The sequence below is a fragment of the Eulemur rufifrons genome, chromosome 29, assembly GCF_041146395.1.
Source record: "Eulemur rufifrons isolate Redbay chromosome 29, OSU_ERuf_1, whole genome shotgun sequence".
NCBI classification, from domain to species: Eukaryota; Metazoa; Chordata; class Mammalia; order Primates; family Lemuridae; genus Eulemur; species Eulemur rufifrons.
In genome coordinates, this window is record NC_091011.1 from 79,746,164 (window position 1) to 79,760,000 (window position 13,837).

Below are 13,837 nucleotides of genomic sequence, written 5' to 3' on the forward strand. Positions count from 1 at the left end.
TCATGCTTCAGACTGACGTCAGCTTAGTGTGCTGTCTGTCCTCCTTGTCCAATTGGCTCTACATGGACAACAGCTCTTCTGTGGCCATAGCTGCCTCACTGAGCACAAGATGACTGAGCAGCAGCTTGTCCCTGGAGTGATGACCAGAAGCAGGGTGGCCAGGGCTCCTCCTGGCAGTCCTGGGCCCCACCTCTGAGGCCCTCTTGCCTTCTACAAGATACGTCTGTCTGGCCAGGTGCATTCCGATCCACAGCTTCCTCCCCTGACCAAAGGAATGGAGGCTTCACCAGGGAGGTCTGTTAGCCCCACTTCCTCTAAAACAATGTCAGCAGAAGACTGGGAACCAGGTCCCAAGGACTCAGATGTGCAAAGAGTATCCATGGAGGAAAGGGAGTGGTGCCCACAGACCTGGAGGATGTTGTGGACTTTTTTTTTTTTTTTTTTTTTTTTTGAGACAGTCTCACTCTGTTGCCTGGGCTAGAGTGCCATGGTATCAGCCTATCTCACAGCGACCTCTAACTCCTGGGCTCAAGCAATCCTGCCTCAGCCTCCCGAGTAGCTGGGACTACAGGTGCGCACTACCATGCCTGATTAATTTTTTCTATTTTTAGTAGAGATGGGGGTTCTCGATCTTGCTCAGGCTGGTCTTGAACTCCTGAGCTCAAGTGATCTTCCTGCCTCAGCCTCCCAGAATGCTAGGATTACAAGTGTGAGCCACTGTGCCCAGCCTGTTGTGGACTATTGACCAGGCTTGTTTGAACAGTACCCTTTTCCACTGCTGCTCGTGTAACTGGACACAGCACTTTGCCCAGAGCCAGACTCCAGGAGAAGGAAAAGGGAGCCACTCACTGATCATATTCTAGGTGCTTGACATGGGCATTACTATACCAATAACAGCGAACACTCAGCAAGTGCTTGCTAGGTGCTCTTCCGGGCTCATCACCTGCGTCAACTCAGTCTCAGCACAGACCTGTGAGGCTGTTAACACCCCTCAAGACACTGAGGCACAGAAAGCTCCCACAGCTTGCCCAAGACCACACAGCAAGTGGTAATGCTGGGATTCAGGCAGGGCCCTCTGGCTCAGTGGGCGCTTAGCCACGGTGCTGCCTTGCGTTTGATTCACAGGGTAACTGATCTAATTAGAGGAGCTCCAAGCTCAGCAAAGCGCAATGACGGGCTTACAACCTCATGGCTAGTAAGGGACAGACACTGAGCCCAGGGTCTTCCTGCCTCCAATGTCTAGGAGTTCCAACCTTCGATTTCAGTTCCTGTGCAGATCTCCCATTCTGTGCCACCGGCCTTGTCCGTCCTTGCTTTCTCTGAGCAGTACGGCAGCTGTTTTTTAGGCTTTTTCAACAACAGTATTTAAAACAATAATACTTATCAGCGTCGTTTAATGATCTTTTCTGAAACAAGGGAGAGCGTTACAATTTTCTTTTTACCTCCATGGACAGCTGACTGCTGGTTTCCCCTCCCTTCATCCCTCCCCCGTCCCTTCTTTCTTTAGTGGGATTACTTGAGTAAAGGATGGGCGTGTAGGTTGAAAGGGGGGCCCAATCTGGGTCTTTAAAAGTTGAGAAATGTGGCCAGGCACGGTGGCTCACACCTGTAATCCTAGCACTTTGGGAGGCCAAGGCGGGAGGATTGCTTGAGTCCAGGAGCTTGAGGTTGCAGTGAGCTATGGTGATGCCACTGCACCCCAGCCTGGGCAACAAAGCCAGACGCTGTCCCCAAAGGAAAAAAAAAAACCAAAAACAGAAATATGACTTTTCTATGGATTCCGGTGGCGACGGGACGCTGTGACCACTAGAGGGCAGTATAAGCCCACCTTTTGTGACTGCAGGCCGCTACTGGATGTCCAGGAGGACAGTCATTCCCACAACCAAGAAATCTTGCCGTATTTGTATAGCAGCGCCAGATCTCAGCACTGAGCAACAGTGGCCACTGTTCTACCAAAAGCTCCTGAATTAGATCCCCACAGAAACCCCTCAGGGTCCAGGAGGAGCCTGGTTTGGGGGCCTCCCTGTTGTGCTGCTGCCCTGAGAGTAGAGCTCTCCGCGCACTCACCTCTCCAGCAGGCTCTGCCCTCCGCTGCCCCGTGGGCCTCCTCACCACTCTCTCAAACTCAGTTGTCCAGCTGCCCAGGCTTTGAGGCTCGCCTCTGTGGGTCCCCGCTTCCTTAAAGTAGTCTGTCCACTGCCCTTCTTCCTTCCTCTGCCTGCTTTTTTGTTTGTAAGAAGTTGAAAAGAGATACAAAAGCACAAAGAACAACCTAAACACTCAAGTTCCCATCACTCGGGATTAGCAACTGTTTTTATCATTTCATCAGATTTCCTTCAGGCCTATTTTTTTTTAAAGAAATAAAGTGTCACAGATTTAGCTAACAGCCTTTGACCAATACCCCTGTCCCATTTTTCTTCCCACTTTTCCCCTCCTCAAAAGGAAAACAACTGTGTTTCACGGGTTTCCTTCCAGTCTATCTTTATGCATTCATATATGCATATGCAGCTATGCATCCATAAATAATTTATGCATTGCTTTTGTCTGCTTTTAAGGTTTTTATTTTCATCTAAGTTATACATAATGTAGTTTGAAAAGTCAAATATTTCTATAAATCTTGTTACTTAAAACAGCTGTCTTGGTACACCACTCCCAATACCTAATCATTTCCTGTTCCTGGGGTCCTTACAATATTTACTTCCACATGTCAGAATAACATGATTATAATTCTACCTCCTGAATGTTTGTTTTAGGCATTATCATTGGACTTCCCAATATAGAGGATAAGGATTTAGCTCTTTTTCACTCTTTCCCTATAAGGAGGTAAAAAGAGGTGGGGGCTAGAGGAGGAACCAATAGTAACAATTTTGAAAGCTGGAAAGCAAATGGTGAGTGATCGTTTAGCAGTCTTGAAAAAGCTAAAGTGTTTTTATTTTTATTTTTATTTATTTATTTGGAGATAGCGTCTTCCTCTGTTGCCCAGGCTACTAGAGTGCAGTGGCATCATGATAGCTCATGCCAACCTCAAACTGGGCTCAAGCGATCCTCCTGCACGGGCCTCCAGAGTAGCTGGGACTATAGGTGCCTGCTACTACGCCGGGCTAATTTTTTGTAGAGAGATCTTGCTATGTTGCTCAGGCTGGTCTCAAACTCCTGGCCTCAAGTGAGAAAAAGCTAAAGTTTTAGCCAGCAGTAGGGAAAACATATTGCAGTACCCCCAAAGGCTCTGTATTGGAGGCAGCAGGTACTTCAGAAGAGGGAGACGAAAGCACAATTGGTCCCTGATCCCCTACTACTCCTCACAGTCAGATGATTGCCCTTCCCAGCCTTGGCAGATTGTCACTGTGTTCTCTGCAGAAGGCAAGCAGAGTCTGTAGCATTTGGAGGCATTATCTTCTGGTTTCCAGAATTGATGTTAAGTTCAATCTTTCTGACTCTTTAGCTTTTTTAAAAATGTTGTCCTTTGTCCCATTCTAGACATTTGAAGAAATCTCTTTGTTCCCAGAATTTTGAAATTTTACAATGATGTATATTAATTTAGGTTGATTTTCATCCACTGGGATGGGTACCTTTCATTCTAAAAATTATAATCTTCAGTTCTGGGGAAATGGTTTGAATTATTTTTCCCATCCATTTCCTTATTACTGCCTTCTGACACTTGTATTATTCCAATGTTGGACTTCCTGGACTGGTCTTCTAATTTATTTTCTTTCCTATTTTTTGTTTTTGAAATTTAAAGAAAAATGTATTGAAGATATGAAAAATAATTCCTTGGTTTTTTTTTTCCAGAAAACTGTAGCTATACAATGTATTATGTCTATCATGTTAAAACATGCATTAGACACAAACACAAAAACTGTGAAACAAGCCACTATTCTTCAACAGTCTGAGCAAAAGTAAAATGCATCTTTCTTATTTTTAATTTCTCTTTTTATTCAGGTTTTTAAAAAATTCTGCTAGCATGCTTTCATTTTAAAGGTCTCATGTTTATTTTCTGAATGTTTACTTCTTCAAACAGCATGTTCTTTTTAAAATTTTTTTTTAGAGACAGGGTCTTTTTCTGTTGCTCAGGCTAGAGTATAGTGGCATGATTACAGCTCACCGCAACCTCAAACTGTGGCTCAAGCAGTCCTCCCACCTTGGCCTCCCAAAGTGCTGGGATTACAGGTGTGAGCCACTGTGCCCAGCCCAGCATGGTCTTTAACAAGTGTATTAAGTCTCTGAGGATATTAGTGATTTTTTATTTTTGGTCTTGCTTTCTTCTTGATGCATAGCCTGTGTTTCTTCCAAGTTATTTATTTATTTTTTCTGCTTGCCTACATTGGTCTCTGTTTTTCATATTAGAGGTTTCTTCATATGTCTGATGACTGTGGCTGTCTGCTCATACTTAAGAGCGTGGCATTAAATGGTTCACAGCAGCACTGTGAACATGTGTATGGTCTTCACAGTTGGTGATCTGGCTGGCCTATTTCCTTGGGGGAACTCAATGTAAGCATCTTTGTTTTCTCTCTTGTACTAGTCAGATACCTGAGAGAAGTTCTTCCGATTCCCTGCATGGAACATACATTCCTGCCTGCCAGGGTTCTGGAAGATGAATGAGCTAGGTAAAGGAAGAAGACTTGTAGGCTAAATATTTCATTAAATAGTTCATAAATGTGTGCTTAATTACCCTGTTTCCAGTATGGTAATTTGATCTTCAGTTGTGCCGTCACTCAGCAACAAAGATGGCAGAAGCAGCAGGTACATAGGAATGGAGTTGAGAATGGGCGAAGAGTGTGCCCTGAAGTCTGGCCCCAATCAGTGGTGGTACCTGGATAAATAAAGGATGAATATCAGTTTCTTTCCAGTTCTCTAACTCCTATGTTTTATAACCACATCCCAGTGAAGAATTAATTCATCCCCTCTGTAATCAATTATATTGGCAGCCCAGGTAGGCAGCTGCTGCCTTTGAGCTCCAACACATGCCAGGTGGCTGTACCACAGCTCCCTTGTGCATTAGGGGGAAGAAAGAAATCAGTTATAGAGCTGCTAATCTCTGCTTCGACAGCTGGAGGATGAAGCTCTGGGCTGGGTCTTTGTAACAGGAAGGAAATTCTGAAAGCCAGAATGTGAAAAGAAAGCTTAAGAAGCTCTTGTGTCTGGTGGATTTGTGGGCTTTGTGGAAGCAGCAGTGCTCAGATGCCTTCCAACACATAGCATAAGGCACAAATTTGGAGATCAGGAAATGAAAGACTCTATTCAAGGTAGGACAACTAAAAAAAAAAAAAAAAAAAAAAAGGTAGGACAACTGCACAAAGTGAATAGATTTCCAAGATAGTAGTAACACAGGAAGGGAGAAGATCAAGGCAGATGACTTCTCCTTCTTGCCTGGGAAAAAAGTTACTCCAAAGACTAGATGTTCAAAGACTAGATGTCCAGTGGCCTTCCTGTGTTGTCAGGGCTGTCACTCTCTGAACAGCTGTAAACTTTAAGATCCACTTTGCCTCTGTTTCTCTGAGAATAGGGAAGGAAAAAACTATGCCACAACTGTTACCAGAGTCAACTGCACTTTCTTGTCCCTCAGGCTGGAGTGCAGTGGCACAATCATGGCTCACTACAGCCTTGAACTCCCAGGCTCAAGTGATCCTCCTGCCTCACTTAGCTTCCCAAGTAGCTAGGACTACAGGCCCGAACCACCATGCTGTTTCTGGGAAATCCCAGGACATTATAAAAATACTGCCCCCTAAACTGATAGGGAACCAAGAGACCAAAGAATGACTCAAGACCAGCTTGATGAGTTAAATGAGTTTATTAGAGGTTACTTACTAGGGTGTTTGGTCCTGGGCAACACAGGACTTGCTTCCTCAGGAGCTTTCTGTCATGCAAAATCTGCATCTTCTCACCCTGTGGTGTTGCTTTAAGTCTCTTCTCAATGAGTAATGCAAATTTTTTACATTGTATTTTTGTTTGTTCACAGTGAAACAAATCACAGGGCACAGTACCATCATCATATACTGTCTTGCAACCCATGTTATGTTAATGATATTACAATTTTCTGCCAGGTAGGGATTTTAGTATTACAGTTAGCTAAAGGGCACTATAGGACAGCCAAAGCAGCTCTAAAGCAGTTAGGGCCAGTCTGTACTGGCCATTTCAAGGTATGAAAGTGTAGGAACCCACCTCACCTCTAGTACTTTGGTACCTGTTTAGTCTACTTTGCTCAGCACTGCCTGCTAACAATAGTGTTTCTGTTATGTGGTAGGGAACCTGCATTTTCACCCTCACATGCCTCCTGGCCTCAAGCGATCCTCCCAAAGTGCTGGGGTTTTAGGAGTGAGCCACCACACCCAGCCTGTGTTTTTTTTTTTAATATTATTTACATAAAATCTTATGGAATATGCAATTTTGTCTCCTGCTTTTTAGCTTAATATTTTTATCATAAGCATTTGTTTCCTATTATGTTAAAAATTCTTGGCAAACAATTTTCAAAGGCTATAACCATTCCCCTGTTGATGCACATTAGTTTCAGACAGGTTTTTTTTTTTTTTTTGAGACAGAGTCTCACTCTGTTGCCCTGGGTAGAGTGTGGTGGCATCAACTTAGCTCACAGCAACCTCAAATTCCTGGGCTCAAACGATCTTCCTGCCTTAGCCTCCCTTGTAGCTGGGACTACCGGCGCCAACACCATGCCCTACTAATTTTTCTATTTTTAGTAGATATAGGATCTAGCTCTTGCTCAGGATGGTCTTGAACTCCTGAAACCATTCTCCTGCCTCCGCCTCCCAGAGTGTTAGGATTATAGGAATGAGCCACGCCCCTAGCCTCAGACTGCTTTTTGTTATTAAAAATAAAACTGTCACACGTCTTTGTACTTAGACCTGCTAAAATAAATGTAAAAATTTAAAAATAATACAAGAAAGTAAAAATCACCCCAAATCCCATCACTTAGGAAAATCATTATTCATATTTTAGTTAATTTATCGCTATGCTTATATATGTATCTGAATTTCAGATTATTGCCCTAGCAGAATTATAGGTCCAAAGATTCGGCCTTGTTTAAGGCAACGTGTAATTTCTCAGCCCTAGAATTTCCACCTAGTTTGGTCCCCAACCCCCTGGCCAGACCGGTCTTGGACAGGTACCTTCAGTAGGTGTTAGGAACCAGGCTGCACAGCAGGAGGTGAAGGGCGGGCAAGGGACTGAAGCTTCATCTGTATTTGCAGCCACCCGCCATCGCTCACATCACCGCATAAGCTCCACTTCCTGTTAGATAGTGGGGGCATTAGATTTTCACAGAAACAAGAACCTAGTGTAAACTGCTCATGTGAGGGATCTAGGTTGGTGCTCCTTATGAGAATCTAATGCCTGATGATCTGAGGTGGAGCTGAGGCAGCGATGCTAGTGCTGGGGAGCAGGTGCAAATAGATTATCATTAGCAGAGAGGTTTGACTGCAAAATAATTGTAATGCGCTTGAATCATCCCCAAACCATCCCTCGCCCCCCAAAAAACTGTCTTCCATGAAACCGGTCCCTGGTGCCAAAAAGGTTGGGAAACGCAGCACCTAGTGATACCTAACTTCTTTTGGGGCTGATTTTAGCTTCCAAACCCAGAATGTGCCAGAAATCGTCACAGCAGGCAAGGTATTATTTTATTCCTTCTAAAAACAAAGCCATTAAAGTTTGGAAAGGTGTTAGGGTCCCAATTTCACAAGAAAAAAATCATGCCTCGTTAAGCCTGGAGCCGGCGGTTCTCCTCACGTGACACCACCGCTTTTCCTTTAAATGCCCGCTCACGTGATCGAGGACGTGCCCACTCGGGGGAAAGTCACGCTGTCGGGGTAACCAGTGGTTCCTCCTCCACTCTCCCACCCCTGAGGTTTCTGGTGTTCCCTCCGGAGAAACCACAACTCCTCTGGAGACTTTCTCTTCCTCCTCCCTCGTGTCACCGTGCCTCACTCCTTCCCATTAGTCACCGGCCCTAGAGCTCCCTCTCCGCGAAAGACTCCCACTTGCCGGAGAAAAGGCGGGAAGGGACTACAACTCCCAGGAGGCCCCGCGGCTCGCAGTGTACGTCGGGGGCTGCGGTCCCACGGTCTTCTGGCCCCGTGCGTCCCGGAGCAAGCGCACTACAGGTTCCGTGGCGCCTCGCGCGCGAGCCGGACCAGACCGTGGTGGGGTGGGGCGGGGCGGGGCTGGAGAGGCCGGAGCTGGCGGGCGGAGGAAGGGGGTGGGAGCGGAGGCGATGGAGGGGAGGAGTGGGGGAATGGGGGAGGGAAGGGGATGGGAGGCGGGAGGCGGGGCCGAGCAAGAGCAGGATCAGGAGTCTGAGCCGGCGGTTGCAGCAGAGGCGGTGATGTCGGTGCAGGTTGTGTCAGCAGTGGCTGCTGCCAAGGTGCCTGAGGTGGAGCTGAAGGACCTGAGCCCCTCCGAGGCGGAGCGGCAACTAGGACTGAGCACGGCGGCCGTGGGCGCCATGGCCCCCCCGGCGGGCGGCGGAGACCCTGAGGCTCCAGCTCCCGCCGCGGAGCGGCCCCCGGCTCCTGGCCCTGGCTCGGGGCCCGCCGCCGCTCTCAGCCCTGCGGCCGGGAAGGTGCCTCAAGCGTCGGCCATGAAGCGGAGCGATCCGCATCACCAGCACCAGCGGCACCGCGACGGCGGCGAGGCCCTCGTCAGCCCCGACGGCACCGTCACCGAGGCGCCGCGCACAGTCAAGAAGGTATTGGGGCAGGGCTGCCTCTCGAGGAGAGGAAAGGAGGGAGGGAGGGGAACCGCAGATCCTCTCCGCACAGCGGCACCACCCTCCACGCCCTCCCTTCTGATCACAGGAACAGAGAGGCGCCTTGTCCCCTCAAACCCACTTTCTCAGAGATGCCCCCACCGGCCCCCAGTGTTGGGGAGCGGAGACTGCAGGTTGCACGGCCGTATTTCACTATGAATAACATGGAGGTAGCGCTCTCCTCTACTACTTGGAATAGGCAGGGGAGGAGAAGCACCTAATACTACGTCCCGCTCTGCCAGCACACTCCCGTATGTTATTTTCCGTATTATTCGGGGAGAAGACCCCAGTGGCATAGAAAAACTTTACCGCTTACAGCAGTTCTCCCAGCAATAAGTGAAAGGATCTTTTCTACTTGTAGAACGAGTAAGCACAGTAGTTGTCTTGCATTGAAATCCCCAGAGTTGTCTGGTTTCTGTACGGTTGGCGACTTTCTCCCTTTCTGGGGCCAACCGCTTCCATAGAGCAGTACTGATGCTGTGCCCTTCATTTCTAGTTACTGCAATAGTCTGTCTTCTCTGAATGTAGAAGGGTTAATGGAGAGATTCTCTTCACTCTTTTTTCTTAAGAGGTTGGTCCTTCCTGCTCAGTAGTTGGTCACCATGATTATTAGACTGTGTATGAAGAGAATCATTGTTTTATTGGTTCCTTTATTATAATATGAAAGCATTAGGAAGAAATGCTGCTCCTTTTGGGAAAGGCAGTCATTGTGGGGCGTTTTGTCTCTGCTGTCAGCTTCTTTCAGACATAGTTTTGAGGAGGCCTCAGAACACCGAGGAGTAAGTGTCCCTCGATGTATGACACCCCGGTATTAACCATACATTGGCTATCCATGGTGTGTCTCTCTTTCCCTCTTAAAGCAAAATCAGCACAGGAAAAAAAAAAAGGTTAAATATTGGAAAAGACAGAGATGTGGGACGTATAAAAAGGGATTATGGCTGTAATTTCCTAGGCTCAATATGAACACAGTGATTTATGGTGTTTTTTTTAATTGTTGTGATTTTTAATTGCTTTATCAAAACAGCAGTAAGGGGATATGAAGTCCGCATTAGTTTTACTGTATAGGACTCAGCTGAATTGGAACCTTGGATCCGTCCTAACTTTTTGTTGTAACTGCCTCATGATTAAGGTATAGCAGATAATACTTTCATTCTAACTACCCAAATATAGGTGATAAAAGATGTCAGAGGCAAGACTGAGGGAATTTGTATAACAATGATTTATGACAGTTTCCTTGTCATTTGCAGTATGAAACTTCTCTGGGAGGAATTACAGTAGAAAGAGGCAGCACCAGGACCAGTGCTGGTAGTTCCCAGATAGGAGTCTGGAAATATGAAGCATATTTCTGACTAGTTGAGATGCTTTATAATTAATCACGTTTTTTTCTTGTGATCAGGAGTATTTTTGTCTAAAATCTGTAATTTGATTAGATCTCTTGAGGGTAAAAGTGTTTAACAAATTGCTTTTAGAGCATGAGGTTTATAGTCAGGCGGACCTGGGTTTGAATCTCAGTAACCCCACTAATTTTGGGGTAATTTCTAAATTCTACAAATCACAGTTTCTTGTTCTATAAAATGAGAATACTAATTAGGATTGGGGATTAGAAATATTTGTAAATTAGCATTGAAATTGGCACATATAGTAGTCTTAAGATTAAATAACTATTGTTGTTATGAAGAATTTATTTTTTTATTTCTCCCATCATGGCTTAAGTACACGTCACCATGTTCTCCTCTGAAAGGTACACACAATTCAATAGATTCTATATAAAGAAGTTAAAAAAAAATCACAGGCCAGGATACCAGAGCCTGTTTTTCTTAATCCTGGATGTGCTTCTTGACCATTTTCCTTGTCACTGAACCACCTTCTTCCTGTTTTTTCAGCATGAAAATATATGATCCATGATTTACTCAGCAGCCTCAAGGCTATAGAAGACAGGGCTGAGCTTGCCTTACAATGTTAATTGCACCAAAAAACAACTTCTCTGCTAAAAGTTAAAGTAGATGAAGCTCTAGGTAAGGCTACAGCTGGATGACAAAACTAAGGACATTAGGTTGAGCTCCTTTTGGGGGCAGAATCTTTAACTTTCTCGATATTGATTGGCTAAATGAAAATAAGTACACAAGATTGTCCTTCTTTCCCCAAGTTGAAAGTCACCTCATCAAAGGACTGCAGTGTGACATTTTGAATTGTTAACCTTTGTTGATTCTTAGATTGTCTAAATCATCATTATGACCTTGACTCACTTCTGTTTTTGTTACACCATATGGAGGGACTAGGGATACTAGTATTGAAATAGCTACCTTTGGCTATGAAATTAGTGACTCTTTTGTTTTGTGTCATATACAAACTTATTTAAGTCACATTTCCATTGATAGTTTCCCTTACTCCATTCATGTATCTGTCATCAGTTTTCCTAGTTCTGTTACTCTGCTCAGCCATACAAAGGAAATGAACTTTTTACAAGAGCCAGAATTCTCAAGTGCAGTAGTTAATAAGAATGAACATATGGTGTGCAGGTTACTCAGTCACATCTTATCTTTGGCACCTACCTCCATCCTGTAACTTGTGGTGCTCTGGGGCTAGATCTTGTCATTGTGGCTATGATATGTTTATATATAATGTCCTTCTTCATAAACTGACATTAACTGAACTGAATAAACCAAAAATCTCTGTATGAAGTAATTTGTGAAATGGGAAGATAAGTTCCACAGTGAATGCAGTAGCAGTAGTTGAGAGGATTTATTTCTTCCCTGTGTTCTTGAAAATAGGTGATGGGGTGTTGGAGTACAGCAGGGAAAACAAGGCAAGAGAGGATTTATTTTAGAAAAATTAAAACCTCCTGACAGTAAGATTGCAAGCCTAAGAACCTCAATTAGTTTGTGCTTACGTCAGTATCAGTAATGACCATGTTCAAACAGACTCTTTATTGGTTTTGGCAAATGTATCCACCTTGCACTGGCTTTGTTGCTGTCAAGAGAGAATGAGTTGAGCCATGTTAGCACTTTCTTGCCCAGAATTGTTTTAAGCTTTTGATTTGGTTAATTATAGATTACTGAAATGGAATGTTTTGGATATAGGCATGGGAATGTGGGAGCAGTATGACTCCTTTTGCCAGTTAGAAAAGTACAGCCTTGAAAGTGTTCAGTAAGGCAACTGGCAGTTGGACTTTAATAATAGTTACCATTAATTGGCCTTTTATGTGCCAGGAGTTGTCATCGGTGTTTCTGTAGGCGGCATTATCTCTGCTTTACAAATGAGGAAATGAGGTCCAGAGAGGTTAAGTATCTTGCCCAAGGTTATACATCTAGAAAGTGGCAGAGGTAGGACTTAAACCCACTGATTCTAACTTCTTAAATGCTGGGTTCTGGCCTTCTGCCAGAAGTCTTTTAGAGTGAACTCTAAAGTGTGTCTGTCTGGCTTAGGCTTAGGTCATCCCAAGACTAAAGTAAGGAGAGTCTGAGTCAGGGCTTTAGGAAGAGGACAGGAGAAAATTGTACAAATGTAGAACCTCAAATAACTGTAAAATTAGAAGAAGAAGAGCATCTTTTACAGAAAAGCATTTCAAGATCAGTGATGCTCCACATTAGTATTAGGTTATTAAGTATGAAATGTCCGATTTCCTTAAGTTTGCCGGTTGACATCTCTGACATTTCACTTTGACACTTGTTTTATTTTTATTGTGAAGTATATCCTCAGTCCTGGAAACGCATGTTTTGGCTTGTGATTATCTCTCAAATTTTTTTTTAGAGCAATTTTTGTAAAACCACGGTTAAGTCAAAAATTCGTGTAATTTTTTTTTTTTTTTTTGAGACAGAATCTCACTCTGTTGCCCAGGCTAGAGTGAGTGCCATGGCGTCAGCCTAGCTCACAGCAACCTCAAACTCCTGAGCTCAAGGGATCCTCCTGTCTCAGCCTCCCGAGTAGCTGGGACTACAGGCATGCACCACCATGCCCGGCTAATTTTTTCTATATATATTTTTAGTTGTTCATATAATTTCTTTCTATTTTTAGTAGAGATGGGGTCTCGCTCTTGCTCAGGCTGGTCTCGAACTCCTGAGCTCAAACGATCCGCCCACCTCGGCCTCCCAGAGTGCTAGGATTACAGGCGTTATCCACCGCGCCCGGCCAAAAATTCGTGTTATTTTTGAATATGAGTTCCATAGTACAACCAATGCAGCACAGATATCTTGAAATTTCAACAAAGTGTTTTGGGAAGGATGTGGCTAATAATGAATGCACAGTACATCGATGGTTTGAGAAGTTCTGTTCTGGTGATTTTAATCTTGAAAATGAGCCCCATGGGCAATCTGAGACCAAGGTGGATAATGATGAGCTGAAAGCTATAGTGGAAGTGAATCCATCTCACCTACACATGAATTAGCAGCAAGGTTTGATGTTACTATTCCAAAAATATTGGACCATTTGGAACAAATGGGCAAGGTAAAGAAGCTGGGTAGATGGGTTTTACGTGAATTAAACTACCATCAGAAGAGAAATTGTCTCTAAGCTTGCCTTTCTTTGCTATCATGACATAAAGGAAAACCATTTCTACACCGTATTGTTATGTGTGATGAAAAAATGGATTCTTTTTGACAATCGCAAGTGTTCGGGACAATGGTTGGGTAAAGATGAAGTGCTGAAACACAGTCCAAACTGAATATTCATCAACAAAAGCTAATGGTATCTGTTTGGTGGTTCAGGACTGGCATTATCCACTACAGCTTCATGAAACCTGGTCAGTTGATTATAGAGGATGTCTGCTGCAACCAATTGGATGAAATGATGGGGGTGCTGCAGTTAAGCAGCTGAGATTAGTCAATAGAGACAGGTAAATTCTCTTGCAAGACAACACTCGACCACATGTTGTACAAGCAATGTGCTAAAACTACAGAAGGTGGAGTTGGAAATTCTGTCATCCACTTTATTCAGCAAACCTTGCACCAACTGACTGCCACTTCTTCCAGGCTTTGGACCACTTCTTGCAAGGAAAAAAATTAAATTCTCAACAAGCTGTGGAAAACACCTTTCATGATTTCATCGCCATTCACTCTCCAGGCTTCTGTGCTGCTGGCATAAATA

At 44.4% G+C, this 13,837-nt stretch overlaps 1 protein-coding gene across 4 annotated transcripts in view; it reads left to right on the forward strand.

The window, feature by feature from the left end:
- Nucleotides 1-8,332: 8,332 nt before the first annotated feature.
- AHCYL2 (adenosylhomocysteinase like 2) overlaps nt 8,333-13,837 on the forward strand; it is a 162,868-nt gene continuing 157,363 nt past the window's right edge. For all 4 annotated transcript variants that reach the window (XM_069462665.1, XM_069462662.1, XM_069462664.1 and 1 more), the window contains exon 1: nt 8,333-8,695. In XM_069462665.1, the coding sequence (XP_069318766.1) occupies nt 8,333-8,695 (363 nt within the window). The remainder of the gene's footprint in view (nt 8,696-13,837) is intronic.